General features: G+C 49.4%; 1 protein-coding gene across 1 annotated transcript in view; it reads left to right on the top strand.

Annotated features, from left to right (window-relative positions):
* Positions 1–25263, top strand: part of RAB6B (RAB6B, member RAS oncogene family) — a 56357-nt gene that overhangs the window by 11250 nt on the left and 19844 nt on the right. The window contains exon 2 of the mRNA XM_049629803.1: positions 11042–11100. Within this exon, the coding sequence (XP_049485760.1) occupies positions 11042–11100 (59 nt within the window). The remainder of the gene's footprint in view (positions 1–11041; positions 11101–25263) is intronic.

Genomic DNA, 25263 nt, shown 5'->3' on the forward strand with positions numbered 1-25263 from the left:
AGGGACGTGCTCTCACCAGACACAGATGGACCTAGGTGTGCCAGTCACAGGGCTTGTGGGCCAGTACTGGTGCCTTGGGAAAACCAGGGTGGTTTGCAGCTCTGGGCGGCAGTGCCGTGCATCCCAGGTTCTGTCCAAATAGAACGAAGGGCTGGAGGTTCCCGTGGAGGCACTGGTGTGTGCTGGGTACAGGAGTGAGGGGACCCATTCTGTGTTCGGGTCGAGGACAAGGTGAGGAACCAGGGCTGTGGCTGCTGCTGTGAGGAGGGTTGAGGACCGCCAGCCAGGTAGAGCCGGAGTGGAGAGAAGGGCTCTTACCTTGTCCTGGGGGATGAGAGAGGATGTTCAGCAGCACCAGTGCTCCAGTGCTGGGCTTCAAGGAGCAGACGCAGTTTTGTTCCTCCCTCCCAGAGTCAGGTTGGCTCTGCCCCACTGGGACCCTGCAGTTCCCAGCTCGGGCGGCTGTGAGTAGGGTCAAGTCTTGGGACCAGGAGATCTTTGTTTAGTTCTGCTCTTCTCTGAGTAGAGAGCACCTCTGAGAAGGTTTCTTTTTAGGGAGAAAAAAGGCTCCTCCAAAATTAGTCAATTTTTATGATTGAATACCTGTAGCGCCAGGATCCAGCAGTTCTCTGATTCCAGTTAAGTCTCCCCTCCCTTCCCCCACATCCAGCCAAAGCACTGCGGCTGCTGCCCAGATCGGAAGATAATACAGTCCTGAAAAAGTGCCCAGCTAACCTCCCACCTTGGTTCTCTCGCATTTACGTCAGAAGAGGGCAGAGCCCAGCTCTCTCCTGCCTCCATCATGCAGCAGAAGGGCCACTTAGCCAGCGTTCTGGTCTGGAGAGCTCGTCCATCCACCTCAGCTTGGGGAGGGCTGGATGTGATGTGCAAGAACTGTGCAGAGCAGTGTGCAAATGCACGATGTAGTCGACACAACAGGGGCCCGGCCTTTTCCCCCATCCCCCCCAGCCTCTGTCCCAGGCCAGCTTTTAGCTTCTGCCTTGAGGCAGAGAGACCCATGAGATTCTGCTGCAGGCGACCAAGCCACCTCACTACTATAGGAGAGGAAGCAGAGACTGAGTGAAGGGTAGAGGTGGTGTCTCTTAGGAATGTGTAAATGTGAGTGTGGCAGATGCGACCTCAGGTGATGCCGAATGAGTCATGCCCTTGCATAGCACTCCCCTTCATTGTTTTCTCTGGACTCTAAGCACTGTCTCCTCAACTCAGGGAGTCCACCTGGCTCCACCCTCCATGTGCTATGGCCCAGAATATCCTCAGAGCAACAATTTGAGTTGTGGGGTTCACATAATTTGTTTTGTGCCTCTTAGGGTTTGCTGTCCTTCATTGCTTACTATACAGTGTCTTGAAAATCATTTCATATATTTTGTATACATTTTAGTTGTTTCAAGTGAGAGTATAAATCTGGTCCCTGTTATTCCATCTTGATCATAAGCTTAAGTCCTGGACCTTGGTTTTTCATTTAATCATTTATTTGTAGGAAACACTGGTCTGGGCCCATGACTATGAATAGTGACTTGGGTAGGGGTGTTATTGGGGCTGGTTAGCATCTTTGATTTTCATCAGTGATGGTCATCCAGTTGATTATATAAGTATATAAATTTCTGCCTCATGATTTCTGCCCTCCAGACTCTTTTCAAAAACTTTATGCTGCCTAGCTCTTATAAAAAGCTCAGTATTGGGGTGCCTGGGTGGCTCAGTCAGTTAAGCATCAGATTCTTGATTTTGGCTCAGGTCATGATCTCACAGTTCATGGAATCGAGCCTCACATTGGTCTCTGCCAATGTGGAGGAGCATGGAGCCTGCTTGAGATTCTCTCTCTCTGCCCCTCCCTCTGTTGTGTACATGCTTTCTCTCTAAATCAATGAACATTTTTTATTCTTAAAAAAGCTCAGTATTGCAACTAGTTTGGTTTTTCTCATGAGTGCTGTGAATCTTACAGTTGGTCATGATTTTGGTTTTGGTTTTGGGTGTTTTTTGTTTTTTGGTTTGTTTTTGTTGTTGTTGTTGTTGTTTTGTTTGCTTGCTTGTTTTTGCTTTGACTGCCAGGGAGCTCAGATAATTTCTTAGTCTCACTTCCTGGCTGGGGTAAGATATCATAAGATGTATTTCTGTAAACAAACTCTTTACTCCAGCCTTCTCTTTTTAGCTCACTTATTTTTTGCCTTATATCTCTCTCAGAATTCTTAGTTAGAAACAAAAGACATCTGCTCTCACTATCCAGCTGATTTGAGCAAAGCCAACAATAACTGTATTAGAGCAATGATTGGGAAGTTCAGCGTCTCTGGGAGGGTCAGAGAGCTAGGCCCAGAGCACCAGCCTGAGTCACACCAGGACTGGTCCAGGGGGAGACACAATTCCTGTGCTGGATACTGGCAAGAGCTCATGCTCAAACCCACATCAGGGCTACCTCTGTATGCAGACCCAGAGGGGGTCCCAGCCCCCTCCCCTAGATTCATGTTGGTCATTTTTGGTGGAGTCTCATGTGAGGGTCCAATGGGAGAGCCTAGGTCATGTGTCTATAACATGGCTGCAAAAGAGGCTCCTATACTGGGGGGGGGGGATGGCTTTGGACCTCCTCAAACATAGGAGGGGTATTCAAAAAGATTGGGAGGCTATTCAGTATTGCTATTGATACATAGCTATGATATCCTAGTATTATTTTAAACAGTTATATTTTCAAAAGTAACCAGTAATCCTTTGGGAGGAAAAAAGATGGGGGTGGTTAACCCCAGCTGTCATAAATGCAGGCACTCCTTGTATGTAACCAGTCACATGCCAGACAGCACAGCCTCTCCCTCCATGCCAGCACACCCTCACTGGCTCCAGGGCCCCTTGCCCCTCCTTACAGAGTAGACAGCCGGAGCACAGCCCCATCTTGGGCTCTCAGGGCTCCAGGCCACTTGGGGGTGGTTGTGGGGATGGGATGAAATGTTTGAAGGTTGGCAAAGCCCAAGGGCCAGAGGGACTCTGGCCAAGCAGGAAAGGAGCCCGTGTTAGTGCTTTCATCCAGCTGTATTTCAGGCTTGGTAAGCATTTGTCACCAGCTCCAAAGTAGAAGCAGGCCTTCAAAACCATCTAGCCCGACCTCATTGGAATAGTGACCTCTTAGTCTACTGAGTGGCAGAGCTGAGATGTATGTTGGTAGGGGAGGGAGGCAGTGGATGACACCCTGTGGCCCCTGACTCAGAGCAGACTTCCCTAAGATCACTGGGTTTGCACAGAGGGGATAGGGATGGGTGGAGGACAGTGGGGAAAGTGAGAGGGTCAGGAACAGGTCAGGTTGCCAACTGGAGCATAAGGAAGGGCCTCAGCCAGACCAACCCCTAGCACTGTCCTGCCGACGCCTCCTCCCAATTCCTCCTCCCTCCTCTGTCTGTCTTCCCTGGGTCCCTCAGTGAGGCCCAGGTGGCTGAGCATCCTTTGTCAGAGGGAATTAACACACTTAATTAAAGTGTCCAATGAAGAGCTTTGCATATTTCTTAATTACTGTCTGAGTCTTTGGGGGGACGGTTTGAAATGGGATTTTTCACGTTTCCTCATTTAGCCTACAGTGAGCCAGCTGGCCCCTCAGGGCTCCAGTAGGAGCTGGCAAAGCCCTGGTCTGGAGCTGCCTTTGTGAACACAGGGTGCAGGATCGGGTGTGGAGTGGGAAGCCTGGTCCCCAGCCCTCCAGGCTTGTCAACCTTGCAGGAAGGATAGACCAGGCTTTTCTGTTGTGTAAAAACAGCACAGAAGGAAACAAGGATCAGACAGATGTAACTGGTGTCTCACCAGTTCCTCTCATCACCATAGGGCCCAGGAGCTGTGCACCCCATGGTCAGGACAAAATGGGGGACCTTATGGGCAGGGAGATTCAAGGGAATAGTGGAGTCCTCTCCCCAGGCCCCTGAAGAGCAGGGACATTGGCCCAGATGGCCTTGCCTCCTTCCTAGCTGCAGGGCAAGGACTGCACCCTTTATCAGTCAGGCCCTTCCCAGCATTCATACAGCTTTCCCCACTTGTGTTCTGGAAACTCAGCTGACAGAATATCTGAGTCAGCTGGGCCCACCCTAGGAACAGGTTATTATTGGCCTCAGCCTTGGGGATGCAGATTTGCCTTTTCAATCCCGAGGACCACTTCTGACAGACAGCTGCAGACAGTCTCTGACCTGGGACTGGCAGTGAGCCAAGGATGCAGAAGCCCTTTCCCTGGCGTGGGAACTGCTGTCCTAAAAACACAGGTATCAAAGAGATGGGTCTGCCAGGGTGGCCTAGAAATGGCAAGGGCTTCTTCCAGGTCTTTCCTGCCTCCCACTCTGGGCCTAGCTCTGTGAACCCAGGGAAGATCAGGCAGAACCTCACTGTCTGTCCAGCAGTGTCCTGTAGCTGGTGTGGGTGGTAAATGTGAATGTGTGGCCTAGAAAAGATTATGGGCCAAGGTTCTGGCTTAATTCACGAGAAGGCTACCGTGGGGGTGGTTCATGCTCTGCCAGGTCTTTCCAGACCTTCTAAATTCTCCAGCTAATTTCTTTTGCTCTGCCTCATGTTCTGCCCCATTTCTGGCCCTCACGGAATCTCTCCACCACACCCACACCTACCATGGACATGACAGGGAGGAGAGGGGTCCTTCATGGAGGAAGACAGTGTTAGACCAAGAGTCTGGGGGGCTTATGGCCCACTCAACTATCATTCAGCCTGGGCACAAGCCAAACCCAGGAGTTCTCATAGGCACTGACCCCAGAGCCCTGGGAGACTTTGGCTTCACGTGGCAGCTCTATGCTCACGTCTCTAGCTCCATCCAGTCCCTCCCCTGGGGACTCTGTTCCCCCTGATGCCTCGTCCCCATCAATCAAGACCCAGCCCAAATGGCCACCTCCTTTAGGAGACCACTGCAATTCTCCAGCAGAGCGGCCTTGCCTTTTCCTCGGCTCTCAGTAGCCCCTCCCATGTTACTTCGTACTTTAGGTATCTGCACCTGAACGGCTCCACCACTGGAGCAAGGCTGCTGGGAAAAGCAGGGGTTCATCTGTTTTCTCGCTGTGAATTCTGTGCGCAGCACGGGCCTGGCATAGAGTAAGCCCCCAGTGGGTGTTTGTTGACTGCATAGAGAGGCCTCTGCAGCTATCTAGAAGCCACCCAAATGTACAAAAAGCTATTTATTTGGATCGGCCACTGAGATGGGGACTGCAGCCCATGGGAGGCTGGCTGGTGGAGTGAGGTCCAGGTGGGTGCTGGTAGCTAATTGTGAAGGGCCAGCATCCAGTCTACACTGCACTGGTGGAATTTCCAGGGTGTATGGGACTGAGCTCATCTAGATAGGCTTGCAAAACTCCTGGGCCAGCAATCACACTCAGGTAAGAAAATGACTGTTTAATGATCATGGCAATAATGAAAAATAAGCTTAGATAATCATGGGATTGAAAAATTAGTATTAGTTCTTTTTTAATGGTTTCCTTTCTGAATTTAGTGCTGATATCTGTGCTTTGGCCTGACAGTTTTAAAGACAGCTTTTATGGATGACCTGAATCCAGGTGATTTTACTTATTTGGTATTTGCTCCTCATCCAGTTTGCTTAGGCTTAAGGAATGGCTCCATCATCTGCTGGTCACAAAGCCAGGTGACAAGGAGGTATCCGGGGCTGCCCTCTGCATCTGACCAGTCACTAGGTCCCACCACCCCCAGCTCTGTTTCTCTTCAGTGTCACTGCCTCTGTTTTAACTGAGATCTGCTGTCTGTCACTGGACTGCTGCCCCCGGTCTGGCCCCTGTGAGCCATTCTGCCCAAAGCGGCATAAGTTTTCTTCCTAAAGCACAGATCTCTTGCCTTCAAAGAGGTGGGTAGCCTGCCAAGGTGGCCTACTGCTGTATAACAAACCACCCCAAGACTTAGTGGCATATGAAATGTGAATGTTTACTTTGCTCAGGAATCTATGGTTTGGGCAGATCCTGGCAGGGAAACTGTGTTTCTGTTCACTGGGCATCAGTGGCTGTCTCCAAGGGTGAGGGCTGGAGTCATTGGAAGGCTCACTCACCCACAGGTCTGCTGCTGTCAGGTGGGTGTCTGTGTGGTCCTCCCTCATGTGGGCTGCCGTGGGTTTCCACACAGCATGGTGGCTGGGCCGAAGAGACAGCTTTCAGAGTGTGAGGGAGGGGAAGCACTCCAGACAGAAGCTGTGCCACCTTTCCTAACCTAGCCTTGAGAGTCACAGGGACATTTCTGCCATAGTCACAGGCTCACCCGGCTTCGCCCCTACACAGAGCATTGGTGGTACATGGTAAAAAGAGCATGTGGGATGGGGAATATGTGGTGGGCCATCATGGAAGTTAGGAAGTACCACACTTGTTCCCCCCACCTGTCTACTTAAGACCCTTCAGGAATGGCCACCACCCTTGGGAGAGAATCCATGCTCCTTGGTGTGTTCCCTGCCCTTCTGGCGTTGCCTGTCTCTGCCTTCCCTTCGCTCCCTCCCTCCGTAGCTGGCCCCAGAGATGGATTTTGGTTTAAATCAACCCACTGGCCACATGGAACTTCCTTGAACAGGCAGTGGGTTCTTGAACTTCCTTGAACACTTACCCCTCTCCTCACACACTATTTGGGCTCCATTTTCTCTGTGGCAAAACTCAGATGTAGAGGCTCTGAATGTATCTACCCCATGGCTCCTGGACACACCTCCACTCCCCCTGGTAATCTGGCTTATTGCCTCCAGCCCCTTGTCATGAGCTTTCTGTCTCTGCCTCTGTGCCTTTGTTCACACTGTTCCCTCCACCTGGAACACCCACTCTCTCTCACCCTCACCCTTCCACAGCTGAATGAATGTCCTGCCTCCTCCTTGTGGTCTCCCCGACTGCCCAGCCACCTGGGCCCCTCCCTGCCTTTTGTGATCTCCTGCAGTGTCTCATGTACAGTGTTGCACATGAGACATGACTGTGGTGTCAGATCTGGGTCTGTATGCCAGCTCTAGTGCTTGCCAGCTCTATGACCTTGGTGACAATAGCTCACTCGTTGGATTGGAATGAGGATAAAATGAGCGAACCCAAGTTAAGCACCCATTTCTTGTCTGGCACCAAGTAGAAGCCCAGTAATAGGGTTTCCTTTCTAAAGCCTCTGGCAAATGCTCAGTAATGAATTTCCTCACCCTCATTTGGTTGAAAGATTGAAAATGCATCTCCCTGCTTAATCACATGGGACTAAACTACCAGAAGATGTTGCTGAGCCCTGAGCAGAGAGAAGAGCTCAGTAACAATACACCTGCTTATTTAATATAATCCTGCCAGTGGAGCTGAATCTTTGTCCTCAGAAAAAGCTCCGCTTTGCTGCAGTGGTGTCCAAGAGCTGCAGTCAGAAGGCATATGGGGCAGTGTGACCTTGAGAACAGAGCTGCGAGGCAAGGGCAGTTCCCAGAGGCCGCAGGGGCCGGTGGAGAGCAGGAGCTGGTTGGATGCACAATGCTGCTGCCCCTCTCAGGCCGCCCCCAGCTTTGGCCCAGTGGTAGTGCCCTGTCAGGTGATGGCTGCAGCTGTCTTGCCATCCTTCATGGGGAGACTGTGAGAACAGGATGGCCAAGGAGGTGGGTGGTGCAAGCTGTCCATTCGCAGGTTCCCATACCTTCCACCCAGGGCAGTTGTGGAGGATCTGAGCCACATTATCCTGGCACCCGTGGACAGAGTATGGGTGGTCTTGGGGAAGCTCTGAGGCAGGGAAGGGTGGGGGAGCTTCTGCTCTGAGAAATGAGAAAGGCAGACCTAGAGGAATAGTAAGAAATTATTCCCCTTTGCAGCAAATCAGTAATGAACCCCTCATTCAGTCCAGGCCTTGGTTGGGGTGCTGGGCCTAGGTGTTCATGCCCGCTCACCCTCACATTCTGATCCCCTCCTTGTCCCCCTTACTTCCCAGTTTCTGACCTTCCAGATTGGGTCAAACACGGCCTCAGTGCAGAAAAGCCCTCCCCCCCCACCTCTGTCTGTTCCCAAGGAAAAGGGCTTGGTGGGGCCATTTCCAGAGTTCCATGACATCCATAGTGGTGGCAGCAATGACCTGGCAAAATCCTGAGACCCATTGTGACCCCAAGATGCTGAGGAGGGTCAGGGACAGGAGCTCATTCCCTGGTCAGACTACCTCAGCCTGGTCCCACTCGGTCTGACCCTGACAGCAAATAGCTGTCAATTCATTTCCCCTTGTATAAAATGAGGATGATGTGAGCACCTGTTTCAGAGTTGAGGCTCCCCCCCCAAACCGTGTTAAGGGCTTTGTGCAGGATTGCCGCAAGCACAGAACTCCTGAAAACTTGAGGTGGGTAGGGGTCTGGTCTCTCTTGTTCACTCACTGTTATCAGATAAATCTGCACCTGGCACAGCTCCTGGCATGTGCCTGGAACACACTCAGTAGATACAGGAGGCACGTGCTGTCATGGTTGTTGTGGGAACACTCAGACCAGCAGGACCCCACACCTAAACGTTCCTCCTGCACAGCCCCAATAAACAATTTGTTGTCTTGGGGCTTTCCTCCACCTGGAAGTCACCCTGCGAGCTGGTTCTAATCCACTGCCAGTGGCTATTGTCTGGTCTGGGATGGGGTGGGTTGGCATTCGAAGCCCTTGCAGGGATTTCTAAGTTCTCAGCCCCTCCGGGCGCTAGTTGCTTTTTGCCATTCCACAGCCTCTTCCCTGTGTGCTCAGCTGCCTCGGGGAAACACCCCTTGCTGGGAGAGAACTGTGTCTTCTGCCTTCTCTCCACCCTGCTCTCTGATGCTTGCCCCTCCCCCACCCAGGTGTGAGATGGGATGTGTCACTACCTAGGGAAGTCACTAGCGAGTGAGCCCCGGATCCCCGTCTTCCAGAGGAGGCAGTAACTTTCCACCCTCTCTTGGAAAAGGAGGATGCTGCGTTGTCTTCCTTCTCTTTGATTTCATCTGCCTCTTGCTGGCTCAGGGTTTCACTCTGTGGTCCCCTTAGTATTTTGCAGCTAGGCCTTTCCATGGGGGAAGCCTCCACTTCTCGCCTACATGTGAAAGTTAAGGGGAGATTTAATGCAATTGGAAAGCACTTAACAGATTAATACCTAACAGTTGTCAAGTAAGATTAGAAGAGATTGTGGGTGTGTTACTGCTCACCCCAGAGAGGTTCAGAATAGACATGTGGCTATTCTGATGCCAGCTCGTACAGGACCTGGCACTACCAGGCAGAGCTGGCATCAGACCCCTGGTTTAAGGGCGTGCCCCCAACGAGACTGCCCCACACTTGAGATGCCACCACGAGTGGACTCCCCAAGGACACCACACTTCTGATCAACAGGCTGCAAATTTGAGGGGCCCTCATGACCCTCCTCAGGTTCCATAATTTACCACAACAACTCACAGAACTCAGGAGTGTGTTCTACTTATAATTATAATTCTATTACAAAGGATCCAAATCAGAAATGGCCAAATGAAGAGACACGATGGGCAAGGTCAGTCCAGTAGCCGTGGTAGTATTTTTTTAATCTGATATTCTGGAAATCGTCTCAATATCTCAGTTGCCTGCTATCTGCTTCTACTTTTAAGCATTTCCTGTATGCCTGGCTGGCACTTTTATTTAATTCTTACCACTGCCCTTTGAAGTCTTTGAGGTTATTATACCCATTTTAAAATGCAGAACTGAGGTCCAGAGGAATGGTGACCACCTCAAAATGACAGGGCCAAACAGCAGCCCAGCTAGGATTGGAATTCAGCTAATCAGTTCTGAGTCAAAGATGGGGCCATCCCAGTTTGCCCCAAACAGTGTGTCAGATGTCCTTCCTGGCTAGAAGATGGTGGCCTTTCCCTTACAAATATTGGCTGTTTGGAAGGTGGTTGCTCATCTCTTCTGTGGTGTATGGCTAAGGCTTCAAAACCAGAGAAGGACCCTTCTCAGAGGAGCCAAGTAGGGCTGCCTTGCTCCATCTGGGCAGTGACCAGCCACCCCAGCAGGCCCAGCCTTGTGGACATCCCGTCCAAGAGTCAGGGAGAGGCAGGAGGGAGAACCTTCAGGTGCTGGCTCTTTTGCTTTCCCTATCAGGGTTGCCTGTGTCTAGCAGTCCAGAGCAGGAGGGCCTCTGAGCCAAGCTCAGCTGGGCCAGTCCCCCTCGGAGATTCCCAGGCCCATGGCGGAGACTTGATGGGACAGTGTAGACAAGCACTCCATGCTGGGCCTGACCCAACAGTTGTTCCTTCGTCACCCTTCCTCCCCTCCCAGGTAATTAGAAATGCTGCCTGCGATAGGCATTTCTGCCACTGCCAGGCCCCAGGGGACCTGCACAGGGTTAGGTCAGAAGCCAAACCCCACACAGTTTGGGAAATTAGCATTTGTGGAATTCCCAAGAAATGGCCTGGGTTCTCTCAGCCATACTGGTAGGTGGCTCTTGTTTGGGGTTTACTGCCCCTTAGAGGGTATTTGCAAATATGGAAGGCGGTCCCGTCAGCATTTACCTGGTAAGATCCAATGATGCTAAACATTCTGTGAGGAGATAGACTGTCAGGCACACACTACAAAAAAATAGTCCTGCCCTTGAGAGACACTGGGGGATAGCCCATTAACTTCCCCTGCACCCTGGTTCCTTGGAAAGCCACCTCCTTACTAGTTCCAGGCTGAGTGAATAGGGAAAAAAGAGTATGCCTCCCTCCCAGCCTGTGGCCAATGGCAAGGCAGTATTTCCAGGTGACCATGGGCCCATGCAAGAGGAGCATCTTGTCTTATGCACATACTTGCTCTGATTCTTCTATATGCTTCTTGCCTCACTTGTGCTCTTGGGGGTCAGGGAAGACCTGGATGCGGGTGGTGAGAATTCTCCAGACTGGGGAGGCCTCTTGCTTGGTGCTGGCAAGTATTCCCCTATAACCTACCCAGTGTAGACTTGGCCACCTCACCTTAGGGTCCATCTCCGAGGGTCTGGCTCCTGCTTCTGTTTCTGAATTTCATCCTTCCTCTAGGCTTTTTTGTTTCCTTGTTTGTTTTTTTCACATGATATGTGTTTGGAGGATTCTAGTTTGCATGCCACAGCTGAACCCCTTTCTTCTTGTTGTTTTGCAGTCGGGAAGACGTCTCTGATCACACGGTTCATGTACGACAGCTTCGACAACACGTACCAGGTGAGGTCCTGGGTTCCCCTGCCTCCCCCACCATGTCCGCAGCCATGACCGCAACCTAGAGACTATGCTGGCCTCTCTCCAGGGCTTGCTAGTGCTGGCCAAGAGCAGCATGGTCCTGGGTCCCCTGGGCATCCGTTTTGCCTTGGAGGAGCTTCCTACTTGTGCACAAGCCCCAGCCCAGTAAAGACCCTGAGCCCTTCTGAAAATCCAAACTTTGGTAAAGGAAACATTTTCTAAAAACAGAGAGGACACATTTCAGTCTCTGTTCTCTTGCTCCCCGTGGGCAGGTCTAAACCATTATAATGTGTGGTTACTTGGAGGGTCATCATGTAGAGGAGGATGGGTAGGCAAGATGTAAAATGAGGGAGATGAAACTGAAAGCAGTAGGATAACTTGTTTCTCGAGCATGGTTATGTTTGCTGGACACTTATGCACATGCATGTGCACACACATGGTTGCTGAGGCGATTCCTTCTTGGAGAGGCTGGTGTGATGGGCTTGTACTGCTGTATGTGGACAAGAGACAGACAGAGTGATCTCTTGGCTCCTGTCTCTAGAGGGTGGGCTGAAGTCAACTGGTGGCCTAGAGATGGCCACAGGTGGCACAAAGACTGAGCTCCTGGGGGGTAAGTAACATTTCATTGTCCTGGCATTACTGGTGAGTCAGGAGGTTTGTGCAAATGAAATGAATTTCCCTTGCAACTGTAGCTTTTCACAAAAGGCACCAACTTCAATCATTTCAAATATTTTTTAAGGAAAAAAAAAGATACTTTCTTCCTTGACAAAGAGACAAATATTCTTCTAAACCAGTGGGTTCTGTAAGATACTAGTTCCAAGAGATTATTAGCTGGTGTTACTTGAGAAGAAAAGGTAGGGAGGGAAGGTCAGTGCTTGTACAAAGTTAAAGAGCACTGGTAAACAGAATTCAGTCAACTTTTCTACTGCAGGGCTTCTCAGGGCTTTTACTACATCAGTGTATGGTTTTGATTTGCTAACAGGAATATAGTGTACAGGATCTTCCGCACGTATTTGATCACAGAATCCTCTTGTTCCTGAATCCTCAGAGGACAAGCACTTATAGAACAAACTGGGGAGTGCTATGCTAAGAGGCCCCCCTTCCCTGGTTTTACAGAGGATGCAGAGTATAGCTAACTGTGGATTACAGTTCCGTGTCTGCTCTGTAGTCTGTCTTCCTCCCTCAGGACCAATCATCGTCTTTGCCTCAAATACAGCCCCTCTCTCTGCCTCCTCTAATTCCCTGTCTTTTTCTCTCCTGTGTGTGAAATACCAGATAACCAGTGGCCTTGGGAAGAGTTGATTGAAGGGTGAGAAGATGAGGCCCTGGGAGAGGGGCCCTGAGTACTCTGCACAACCCTGGGCACGGGCTATGGAATATCTTGGCCACACTTTGTCTTCGCTGTGTGCTTTCCAGGCCAGGGCTTTGTACTACTGCAGGCTTGCCAGAGACCTCCTCTCCACAAGGGAGTTCTACCACATTAGTCTTTGTTTGAGATTACAGTTCTAACAGACTTTAGTTCTGAAGTCTGACTTGGTATTCGTGTGTGTGTGTGTGTGTGTGTGTGTGTGTGTGTGTGTGATATGAATGACCTCACAGATACTATTTTGATTGATTTTTGAAAAATACTGAGTTATTTATAATGCCTCTTATTGGTGTCCCATTGAAAACAATGGGACTTTGGTTGGCTACTGTTCTTGGCAGTAGGTGGCAGCAGATACGGCCCCAGGGCCTGTGCAGTGAAGAGTGATTCTCATGGGCATGGATCAAAGTCTCCTGTCCTTTGAGTTTCTTGGAATCTCCTCCTTCGTCTCCAGGGTCCTCTTGTATTGCTTATTGCTAGCCCTGCATCCTGTGGTCCAGCAGGCCTCTCTGCTAGCTGCTCCCCACCTAGGCGACAGTCATGCCTCCACACTTGGGCTAATGGTGTCACCTCTGCTGGAATGACCTTCCCTCTCCTCTTCTCTGCTCTGAAAAATTGTTCTGACTCATTGAGACTCAGAGCACATGTTTGCTCTGCAGGTGGGGCCTTCCCTGTGTTCTGTACCACGGCCCCCTCCACCCTAGCATGTTGTCCTCAGGTCTCCTTTAGCTCACCGCCTATGTGCTCTGGCTCCTTGGACGGGCTCTGAGTCTGAGGAGCCAGGATCCCTCAGATCCGCCGCTGCATTTGTAGGCCCGCACAAGGCCTGGCCACAGCTGGTGTCAAGTACCTACTGGTACCAAATTGGCTTGGAAAGGGCTTGGTTTTCGGACCCCATCGGGCCGAGAGGCCACAGAGGCCAGATGTCTTGGTGAGCAGGGGAGAAAGCCCAAAGGGAAGCAAGACCTTCTGGATGGTGAGCCTTTTTGACTTTGTTATTGCAGGAGATAAAATGTCTTTCCCAGTGCTCTTTAAAATGGTAATTAGGCCAGGAGGCCAGGGATCCAATTCTGTGCATACACAGGCCATTTTAATGAACTCTCTGGAGAAAGAGAGGGGGAAATGGTACTGTTTATTTTGTTTTTCTTTTTTTTTTTTTTTAATTTTTTTAACGTTTTATTTTTGAGACAGTGAGAGACAGAGCATGAACAGGGGAGGGTCAGAGAGAGGGAGACACAGAATCTGAAACAGGCTCCAGGCTCTGAGCTGTCAGCACAGAGCCCGACACGGGGCTCGAACCCACGGACTGCGAGATCATGACCTGAGCCGAAGTCGGCTGCCCAACCGACTGAGCCACCCAGGCGCCCCTATTTTGTTTTTCTTAACATGGTGGCAGAGACATTTGGGAAGTAGACAAGATCCTCAAGGGCTCTGGGGAATGTTGGTTGCCCCTGACCACTCCCTGCCAACCCCCCCAAACATCCTCTCCATCCGCCCCCACCATTAGCTGAGACACTCAGTTCCCAGGACAGAATCGTCCCTCCCTCCCATCCTTTTGCCTGCCTCTGGCTCTGTGTCTCATCCCTTCCCTTCCCCCATTCATTCATTCTGACAACAGATGTTTGTCAAGTACCTCATCTGTGTTGGAGAGACAATAGGAGAAAACAGTCTGGCTGCAGAATCTGGCCCTGCCCTCAGCTGGGGCATGGAGGGCAGAGGGGTTCAATCTCATCCTGGGTGGCAGTGAGCCCTCCCTTGGTCTGGGGCTGAACAAGCCTGAGGCCCTGAGGGGCTGGCGTGAGGTCCCTTGAGGACCCTGATGGGCCCCCTGTCTTGGCCGTACATTAGCATCACCTACTGGGGAGATGGCCTGGAGTTTCACAAGCTGGCTCAGGCAGTAGCATTCTTTTAAATCTCTGAGGTGATTGAGATGAACGTCTAGCTGAGGCCGGAGCCAGTGGCCCGTCCCTAGATCTCCCACCACAGCACAAGTTAGGAGACCGCTGACCTACTGGGCTGCTCCCGGGAGAGGACCCCGACCTGCTGGAGCTTACTCAGCTGCTTCGGGAGTGGAGGGCCATTTCTGAAATATTGGGCAGTTTGCCTGTCCTGGGTCACTCCTGGGATCCCATGGAGCCCCTGGGGGAAGGAACAGAACAGCTGTGTCCACTGTGCCAGCACAGGCCAAGGGGTTGCCCCGAGGAACCCTTACCCCCTCAGTGACCAGACCAGACGGCATTGTCATTCCTGGCTGCTCTGCCCTGAGGCTTTCGTCTCCCCTCTGGGCTCTGAATTCATTTCCTGGGGCTGCCATAGCAAATTATCACAAACGAGCAGTTTTAAACAACAGAATTTATTCTCTCACAATTCTGAAGGCCAGAAGTCTAGGATCCAGATGTGGCAGAGCTATGCTCCCTCTAAGGGCTCTGGGAGAAAATCCTGCCTTACATCCCCTGGCTCCTGGTGGTGGCCGGGCTCCTTGCCTTCTCGTCCCTTCACCTCCTCACCCTGGGGCTGCACCTCCTCGTCCTCTCACCTCCTCACCGTGGGGCTGCATAGCCCCAGTCTCTGCCTTCATCTTCAGGTGGCCTTCTCCTCTTGGGGTCTCTGTGTGTCCTCTCCTCTTCTTGTAGGGACCCCAGTCATTAGATTTAGGGACCTACCCTAAATGCAGGATGAGTTTTCATCTTGCAAAGACCCTATTTCCAAATAAGGTCACATTCTGAAGTTCCAGGTGGATATGAATTTGGTCGGGGGCGGGGGCATTCTTCAACCCACTACGGCACCTCCCACTCTGATCCCACTGGGGACCAGTCCTTCTGGCCTTGGGCCTCAGAACCATCAGACGAGGTAGTGATCAGTGGGCACCAAAGGCTTCCTGGAGGAGAGGGCGGGAGGATTTAACTGTAGCTGCACTGGAGGGAGGGATGGTGACATAGAGGAAGGATGACATCTGTGGAAGTCCAGAGTGTAACGTCCAGCACTGCATGTGTGTGGTGGGGGGGGGATCTGCCTGTTGCAGTGGAGGGTAAGCGTGGGGCCTTTGGATGGATTATTGGCAGGCTGCATTTTGATGTTCATGGGTCTTTCCCCTTTTGCCTTCCTGGGTACTCTGCTCCTTCCTTCATTATATATATATGTATGTGTGTGTGTATGTATGTAATGTATATATATATGAAATTATATTTTGCAACTGTTGTACATAATCCAGACTAGATTCATTATTATATATTTAGTATTATTATGTTTGTTTTTCTCTTGATTTTAAAAGACATTAAAATTTAAAAGTTAGAAAATATTTTCATGGCCCCCTGAAAGTACCACAGGCTCCAGGCTCTGAGCCTGCCATGCCTTGTGGATAAGTGGGCCCAGAGGGTTGGTACTGGAAGGCCCTGGATGCTCAGAGGGGCTTGGTCTCGTGGGGCAGGAAACACAGGGCTGTTGAGGGTTCCTTCTGTGGGTACTGATGGGATCAAAGGCATCCGTTTGTAGGAGACACAGGTGGAACACTGCGTTGGGGCAGGGGTGACGGCTGTAGGCGGGGCGCACACAGACCTGGATGCAGCTGTGTGTGGAAGGGCAGGGCAGGGGAGGGAGGAGTGTCACTGAGCATTTATGCAGGGCTGTGTGGGAGGTGAGTGAGGGGCCTGGGCCTAGGACAGAGACACCATAGGGCAGTGGAAAGGATGAGTGAACAGAGTGGATCTGTGGGGTACAGAGGAGGGAGAGGCCTGAGTGGGCCCTGGGTTTCTGTCCAGACACCCTGGAAGACTATCAGTGTCATCAACACACACACAAAATGAAGAGTCAAGTGGGAAGTAATGATGGAACAGCCAAGTGAAGGTGTTTGAAACTGTTACATGGGGTAGACCCTCGACTGGTTGCACAAAATCTGGATTCCTGAAGCTCTAAGAACTAATGAGTCTTCTGGGTTGGAGTGTGGGAAGGAGGTGGAGGACCAGAAGGAGGGACCCTTTTCCATAGAATCTAAGATGCCACATGTCTCCGTGTGGCAGCCAGGGGAGACAGGGATAGGCTCTTCTGCCCCTGGTAGAGGGGGTCAGAGTGAGGTCACACACCAAGGAGAAGGATACAGCATGTTCCGTTCTATCTCAGCTCTCTTTCTCTTTCAAAATGATGCTACGTGCAGAGGAGGCCTGGGTTCAAATCCCAGGCCTGTCACTTAGATTACAGACCCTGGACCAGCATCCCAGTTGCATTTTCTTTTAACCTGGAAATTATTTGGGTAGGACCTAACCCCTATATCACCTAGACCAGTTGCCTCAAATTTTAGCAGTAAGAATGAGGTTAATTTGTATTTAGACCATAGCTCACCTCGGTCTTAAAGTCTAGATGATGGAAAATCATTGGCCAAAAATACTGTTGACATAGATGTGCATTACGATATACTATAGAGAGAAGCAGAACAGGATAAAACCTGGAAGACAACAACCTGCCACTAGCTCGGTCGATAGTGATGGAATGGAGCTAACAAGAGTCTGGCTGGAACTGGTAGCTTTGCTACCAAAGCGTCCGGCTGGAAACTGTGGGCCTCCCAACCATCCCTGCGTTTGCACCTGGGCAGTGCTAGCCAGCTCCGCCAGATGACGCTGTGCTTCTAGCAGAAGACTGAACTTTAGTCCTCATGTAACTCTAGCAACACGATGATTTTATTACATTAATAGAGTGGAGTTCAATCTTTGCAGACATCAAGCTCTGTGGCCAACCTGTGAGGTGACGGTCTTCCGTAGTAAAATCCCCCTGAATGCCAGGTAGCTTGGAAAGACTCCCCTGCCCTCAGAGACCCACTGGGGCACCAGCATTCATCCAGGTGCTTCCTCTGGAAATTATCTGGTTCTGGACTGAGGGCAGACTTGCCCTTGTGCTAACATCTTTTCGTTCCCTCCCTCCTCTCCTCTGCCCTCTTCTCCCTCTCCTTTGTGAAGCATGTACGAATTAGCAGTGTGGTCACCTTCTGGTACAGAAGGCTGACAAGTGGTGGCTTCAGAAGAAGGGTTGAGGTTTTCCAGGTGCAAGCAGTCACGGTGGGACTTCAGGTGGCACAGCTGCACAGTGATGCTGTCGGCTCCCGGGCTCTTGCTCTCGCTCTGTTCCTCCTTCTGGTGTGTGGGTTCTCATCTGCGTGCAGGCTGGCTGTTGCTGCTCCAGACATCACTTCTGCATTCAAGGCAGAAAAAGAAAGCAAGAGCTTCCCTAGAATCCCCTCCCCTCCAGCAGACTGTGGCTAGAATTGGGTCACCCGATGATCACCCTTACCCTCTGGAGAGGCTGGGAAAGCAGAATTTCACTTTTACAGTTTTCAGGCAAACAGGGGAGTAAGAGGTGGTCAATGGGTAGTGGGTGAGTCCATCAGCAGCATCTGCTATGTTTCATAAGTTTAAAGGGACTCATGATGTGGTTCTCTGTCCCCAGATGTCCGTAGTCTGTCCTGTTCACTTTGTAGGATACCCCTCAATGGCTCTTAGACACCCTCAAAAGTCCACCACTTGGGGCATCTTTCACCCTGTTAAGAAGAGGCCTTTCGTACTTGGATCCTTTCAAGGCCCTTCAGGAAGCCTCCCAGGGAGCATCAGGCCACATATCTATGGGCCTCTGCATGGCTTTTGAAGGGATCGACTGATTTTGATGAAATTTAACCCCTTATTTAAAGTTGCAAGGTACATACTGTTTGCTTGATGTCCCAGACCACAGGAGATAAAAAAGCAATGGATAGATATTTAAACTGGGTGGTGGCAAGCCCAAGCCACTCTCCACTGGGAGGGAAGTGGCCACCAGGACTGTGTAGACTTTGAGGCTGAAGTACTGAAAGCACCCAGGTACCTGCACTGTGGCCTCCGGAGTCAGCATCCCCTCCCCCAGAGCTCATTGCCAAGCTGCTGGCAGGGACAGACCCTGCCCAGCATGTTTTCCAGAGGCTACCGCCTCCTTCCCCCACAGCGCCCACTTGCCAGCCTGAATCCTTAAGTTTTGCCAACCTCATTTGCATGCTAATTTGCATGAGTCTACCCTCTACTCTCATCTGATGGTTGGTGCAGAACACCACAAACAGCAGCTTCATTGTCAAGGGCTTGTCATGCCCAGCTGCTTTCTGCCACTTATGGATGCTTCCCCAGCCATGGGCCGAGGCCTGGCCAAGGCTAGTAAAAGGCACACATACACTCCTTTTCGTGATTTCTCTTCCCGAGAAGAGTCTTGAGTCAGTTTATGCAAATCACCATGCAAATTTCCACTGCAGACTTTATTACTGTGTCTTGTCAGAATGTGGATGGATGCAAAATTATATTTCATAATAAATGCACATAGCAAAAAAAAATTCAACAAGTGCCTCAGGAAACATCTTCTTTGGGGATCCAATGGGCCAATGGCTCTTTTGTGCAGAGGGAGGTGTGTAATGTACTGTCAGTCTGTGCTTTGTGTCTGAGCCCCTGTTGACACTGTGTAATACCACCTTCAGAAGAAGATGAATGTGGATGTGGCTGGGAAGTCTGTGTTTGTTAAGATTCCTCAGAGTTTGCATAAAATGAAATGCCTGCCATTTTTCATAAGCAGTGCTGTTTGTAAGCACATTATTAAAGGAATAAATAGCAGAGTGTAGAGTGCAGCCTGGCCTCCTGGGAGGGGCATCAGGCAGTACAGGAGGCTTGTGCAGCACAACTTAGGAGCAGGGCAGGTATCATGGGGATCAAAGTCCCCCAAAGTCAAGTCTGCCGCTCGTGTGTCTTGATATCCTCTTTACATTCCTATGATGTAGTTACAGGCAAGAATAAATTTACTTGTAAAAGGAAATGAAGTACAGAGAATGAGTACTTTGACTCAGACTTCATGACAAGCTAGAAGAGGGATGTGGTCTCCTTTAGAACCCAGTTAACCTTTCCTGAAGCCCTGGGAACACTAGTTTATTAATAAGGGATGTTAACAGGGATTATAAACACAAAGTTTCCTAGAGCAAGGAAGCTTGGGAACATTGGGTTCCATGAAATTATTCATGTTTCTTTAGTGCAGGACTTCTCAGAGCCTTTACTGTGCCAGTATGTTTTCTGGCTCTCCACTAGGAGCTAGAACATGCAGCCTTTCTCAGAAACACTTGATTACAGTTTACCTTTATCCTGTAGATTGCTTCATGGGGATGTATTTCACATAAACAGTCTGAGAAACATGTTGGACGGTCTTCTATGGGGTGGGTTTCTACAGTTTCTCTTGAAAATCCCCCAGTTGGTCAGTCCTCATTTTTGTTTATACAGGGTACCTTCATGTGGTCTAACTCCTGTGATCTGAAGTCTTTGAAGGAAGCTATGATTATCCCCATTTCAGAGAGGAGAAGCTCCCTATCCATTGTTCTTTGGAACCCATCAGAGTACTCAGCCCTTGCCAAAGCACTGGCAGAGGTCACTGAAAACATCACGTGACCATCCACGTCCATTTGATGATGGTAGGGCACTCTGCTAGTGGCATGCCAAATCTTCTGGGACTGACCATGGTCAGCATCGGGAGACATTGAAGGAAGCCTACATTTGCTGGCAGAAACCTGCCCTTCCCTCCTGGTCACCTCAGCCTCTTAGCCTTCTGGCATGACCAGAGCTATGTGCATATCATGGATCTGGGCTTTATCTCCCTACCCCACACTCACCCACACAAGCATAGTACACCCACTCCTACCCACATACACATACGTGTACATGCAAATGAATACGTAGCTGCATCACATGTGTATGTCTTCACTTGTCCATGGGTCCACCCCACACAGTCATACACATGTTCCCATCAACACACACACACACACACACACACACACACACACACACACTCACACACACTCACACACACACACTGGCCTTCAAGAGGGAGAGTGGGTTGTGGCAGGTACCAGGGAGTCCCTGAGGTTTCTGGGGCCTTTTGTGGGAGGGGGTGTCCTGCCTGGGTGGCTAGTTGTTCTTTTTGCTTGGTGTCCCCATATTATCCTGTCAGATAATTTCTGTTGATGTGTTTTCAGATTTGCTGTTTCATCTTTTGTTAAGCCCGTCAGTGATTTAAAAATTTCCGTTCTAAGTTTGGTTCTTCTTTCTAGTTTCTCTTTCTCTGCTGAGATTTTTTAAATCTGTGCCTTCATTATGAGCATATTTTTCTGTATATATTTGAGCATTGTTATGCTATATTATATTATATTATATTATATCATATCATATCATATATCATATCATATTATATTAAACTACTTGCTACTTTCAGTGTCTGGGTCACCTCAAGGTTGGTCTCCCTTTCTTTTTTTCTTGAGTATAGCTTTTACTTCATATGCTGAGTGATTTAAGGTTTATCCCACACGTTGTGATTAAGACTGTGAATTCTCTTCGTTCCTTTGGAAGAGTATTGGTTGGATCCAGATTCTCTGTTCTGTTCCCTGTGGTCAGCAGCAAATTAAAGTTCTTTTGAGGTTCGTTGGTTTGGTTTGATTTGGTTTTCAGTTTTAGGTAGACTGCTTGGCAGAAACCTGCCCTTCCCTCCTGGTCACCTGCTTGGGTCGGTCAGAGATTTGGGAAGGTTTTATTTGTAGAATTTGGGGTGCCCTTCCCTGTAGCTATCTCATGTTTAGGATTTTTCACACTTTCTGGCTATTGGGGTAGCTTTGGGATCTGACTTATTTCTCAGACAGGAAGACTGTGGGTTTCTTGCCAAATTTTAGCCACCCCTGATCTCCAGCCAGGGCTGCCCTCAGTCATAAAAACGGGAACCTCACTCAGGGCTGTTCCATTTTTTAAAAGTTGACACCCCTCCAGTTTCTGCCTGCTTTTGGTCACTTTCCAGTGCTTTCAGATAGTTGTTTTATTTTGTTAAGAGTTCATAATAGTCATCTGCAAGAGGTTGGTCTGATAGGGACTCTGCTGTTAAGGAAATCAGAACTGGGGCACCTCGGTGACTCAGTTGAGCATCCAACAGTTTATTTCAGCTCAGGTCATGATTCCAGGGTCATGGGATCGAGCCCCGTGTGGAGCTCTGTGCTGAGTGTGGAACCTGCTTAAGATTCTTTCTCTCTCTCTTCCTCTGTCCCTTTCCCACACAAGCATTCTCCCTTTTTCTCTCTCTAAAATTAAAAAAAAAAAAAAAAAGAGGAAATCCAAACTCTCCCATTCCCTCCATCTGGGCTTTTTTCCTCACACTTCCCATCCTCCACTACACCCCCATTTTCACCTGCTGGGAAGTTAGTATTCACTGGAGGGCTTGCAAGAAATCAATTAGAAACCGGGTTCCCCTCCTCTTAGAGTCCTTCTCACTATTCTTGTCTTTTCCATCCATCAAAAACCATACTTCTGTATGATAATCTTAGCTCCTCTACAAGGTTGGAAGTTCAGGGCTGAATCTGAAACTCTGACTAGGCATTAACCATGTGGAAGAGCATTCCAGGGGAGGGACCAGCTCCTCATGGGCAGGGACAAGGGCTTGTTCTGCTCAGTGACTAACACATAGTAGGCATTTGAGGATGTGGAAGTGAATGAGTATTAATTACTTACGGCATTTTCCAGAAAGGGACTGCCCAGGGAAGACCATATCTAACTTCTCCTTGCAGATCTGGCCTGAGAGAGATGGGCTCCAGCTGGCAGTGCTGTGGGGCCAACTGCTTGTGCCTCATGTCTGGGAAAATAGATGATGCCAAGGAGCTAGAAATTTCCTGGTAACCAAGGCCCAGCCAAAGCCATCTGAAAAGTTCTTGTTTTTGCTCCATCCTTAGAGAGCTGACTTTTGTTGTCCTTGTTAAAATGCAAATGAAGTTCCTCTTAAGTGGGCTCTGCTGAGCTATTATGGCTAATGACCGTAAGAGTCTGACAATAGGAAGCCAGACAGGATCTGACCCCCACGCAAACCCAATGACAGCTTCAGGGCACAGTGACAGCTTGAGAAATGAAGGGATTTCAGGAAGCAGAGGGAGCACAGCTGAGTAGTCCAAGTAGAGGCTTTGTAGTAAGGGAGACTTCAGTTCGAATCCCGCTTCTGCCACACAGGTCATGTGTGTGGCCTTGGTTTCCAAGTGACCCTTAGTTTTCTCATGAATAGCACCTTCTGTATACATGGGCATCTCCCTCTGTCTGTCACCCCAGGTAGGGAATTTGCCTCTCCTTCTGGATGCCTCTCCTTCTGGACAGCCTCCTCAGACTGATTACAGCACAAGCTCAGAGTCTAGGAGGTTGTTTGCAAACTTCACTGCACAAATGAGTTATCTGTAGGCTTGTCTGGAATTCTGATTCCCTGAGTGACACGCCAGAGATTGTGATTCTGTGTGTCTGAGTGGGGGCTCAGGAATCTGTATGTTTAACAAGCTCCTGATGTGGCTGTAAAGCAAGTCGTCTGTGCACTGCATGTTGAAAAATCACTGAATCACTGGCCAGTTGGAGAGACTGACGGGTATGAGATCTTTCCAGTTCCATACAGAAACTGTTAAATGAGGGGCCCTTGAGGCCAACCTGAGGGCTCAGAAGATGACTTGCAGAATATGACTTACAGGGGAGCTGAATCTGAATAGGTTTGAACCACATGGAAGAACATTCCAAAAGAAGGAACAACATTAGATAAGGCACAGATACACAGAGTAACTTTGTGTGTGTGGTGTCTTGACCAGAGGATTACTACTAAAGGATTAAGTAAAAGCTGGATATAAGGGAAATGAGACCAGAGAAAGTGAGGGGCAGGCCCTGAACAGTTTGTAAGCCAAGCTGAAGTGATTGGACTATCTCCTAGGGACAGTGGGGGAGTGAAGTGGTCAGATTTATGTTTTAGAAAGAGCCTGGTGCTGGATGAAAGACTAGTTATAAGGGGAGAGCCTGAAAGGCAGAGAGATCAGTCAGGAAACGGTTGAGGTTATTCAGATAAAAGAAGTTGGAGGTCTGTACTGGGGCAGTGCTGGTGGGGGTGGTAAGAATGGAGAGGCTAAATGCTCAGGGGGCAAAGTCATCAGCTTGAGGATTCTTCTGATGTGAGGAGGTGGACGAGAGAGCAGGTGAAGAGCAGGGAATCGGGAGGGCTTCCAGAGGCTTCGGCACTGGAGTGGTGGAGTTGCCATTCGTGGAGGGAGGAAAATAGAAGCTGGTTTGGAGGGATATGATGGGCTCCGTGTGGGACACACCGTGTCTAGTGAGATGTCTAGTAAACAGTAAACAGTAAACTGGATACCTGGATCTGGGGCTCAGGACAAAAGTAAGGCCTGGGATGTACATTGGAAAGCTGTCGGCACATCCTATTTGAAGCTGTGAGAATAATGAGGTGCCCTGACACAAGCAGGGAACACCAGCATTTTAGGAACAGGGAAAGGAAGAAGTTCCTGCAAGAGTTCAGTAAGGAACAGCAGTTAGAGAGGCAGGGAAGCCAGAAACAAGTCGTGTCATGAAAAGCAAAGGAAGAAAGGGTGTCCAGGAAGAAGATTGGTCATCAGGGTCAAGTGCATCAATTGGGGATTGGCTCAACAGTGTCCTTATACTTTAGAGGGGCATCTGGGTGGCTCAGTTGGTTGAGTGTCTGACTCTTGATTTTGGCTCAGGTCATGATCTCATAGTTGGTCAGTTTGAGCATGGAGCCTGCTTGGGATTTTCTCTCTCTCTCTCTCTCTCTCTCTCTTTCTGTTTCTTTCCTGTTCATGCTTGCTTACTCTCTCTGAATGAATAAACAAACAAACACACAAACTTAAAAAAAAAAAGAGCGTCCTTACAATTTGGAGATGAAATGGCACCTGGCAATGGTAGCAAGTGTACTTTCAGTGGGCGGAGGGCAGAAAGCAGACCACCCTAGTCAAGTAGGAGGTGGGAGGAGAGAAAGTGGAGACTGGGTTTGGGGTCCTTTTCCAGTAAGCCTACCATTTGAAGAGAGCTGAGAGAATGCCAGATGGCTAGGGAGCCACTTAGCAACAGGGACATGAGAATTTTGAGAATGCTTCTTGGACAAAAGGAAGGAGCAGAGCATGGAAGGTTGAAAATACGGAAAGGAGATGGCTGAGAGAGCATCATCTGGGAGGAGGGGGCCAGGAACCAGGGATCTGCAGAAGCTTGCTTTGAACAGGAAGAGCAAACATGCAGAGCCCAGAGGGATGTGGGGATAAAGCTGGACACTTGTAGACAACTTTGCAAATAACCTTTTCAATCCTGGCTCTGCTTCTTCCAGCTGTTGACACTGGGCAAGTAACTTAACATCTCTTCTACTCAGTTTTCTTATTAAAAAAAATTTTTTTAATGTTTATTTATTTTTTTGAGAGACAGAGCACAAGTCAGGGAGGGGAAGAAAGAGAGGGAGATACAGAATCTGAAGCAAGCTCCAGGCTCCTAGCTGTGAGCACGATATGGGGCTTGAACTCACGAACTGTGAGATTATAACCTGATCCAAAGTCGGATGCTTAACCGACTGAGCCACCCAGGCGCCCCTTTTACTCAGTTTTCTTAGCAGTGACATACAAATACTAAAGAACATAACTCATAACATAGATATCAGGATTAAATTAAGTAAGGCATGTAAAGCACTCTGTACAATAGCTGGCACATGATAAGTAGTCATGTTTAGTCATTGTTACGGTGCTTACCAGTGTTGTTGTATTAAGGGTTAAATGCAAGGAATTGAAGTAGTTTATACCTAATGTTGTAAAGTAAGATTTGAGACCATTTTCTGAGAGGGAGCCACGCTGAGGATGGAAAAACAGGGGAGAATGTTATGAACTGTTGCTGATATGGATGCAAATAGGAGGCAAAAGCAAGTCACATGTTTTTATATTTACCCATAGATTTACCATTTTTGGT

The sequence above is a fragment of the Panthera uncia genome, chromosome C2 (genome assembly GCF_023721935.1).
Source record: "Panthera uncia isolate 11264 chromosome C2, Puncia_PCG_1.0, whole genome shotgun sequence".
Lineage (NCBI taxonomy): Eukaryota > Metazoa > Chordata > Mammalia > Carnivora > Felidae > Panthera > Panthera uncia.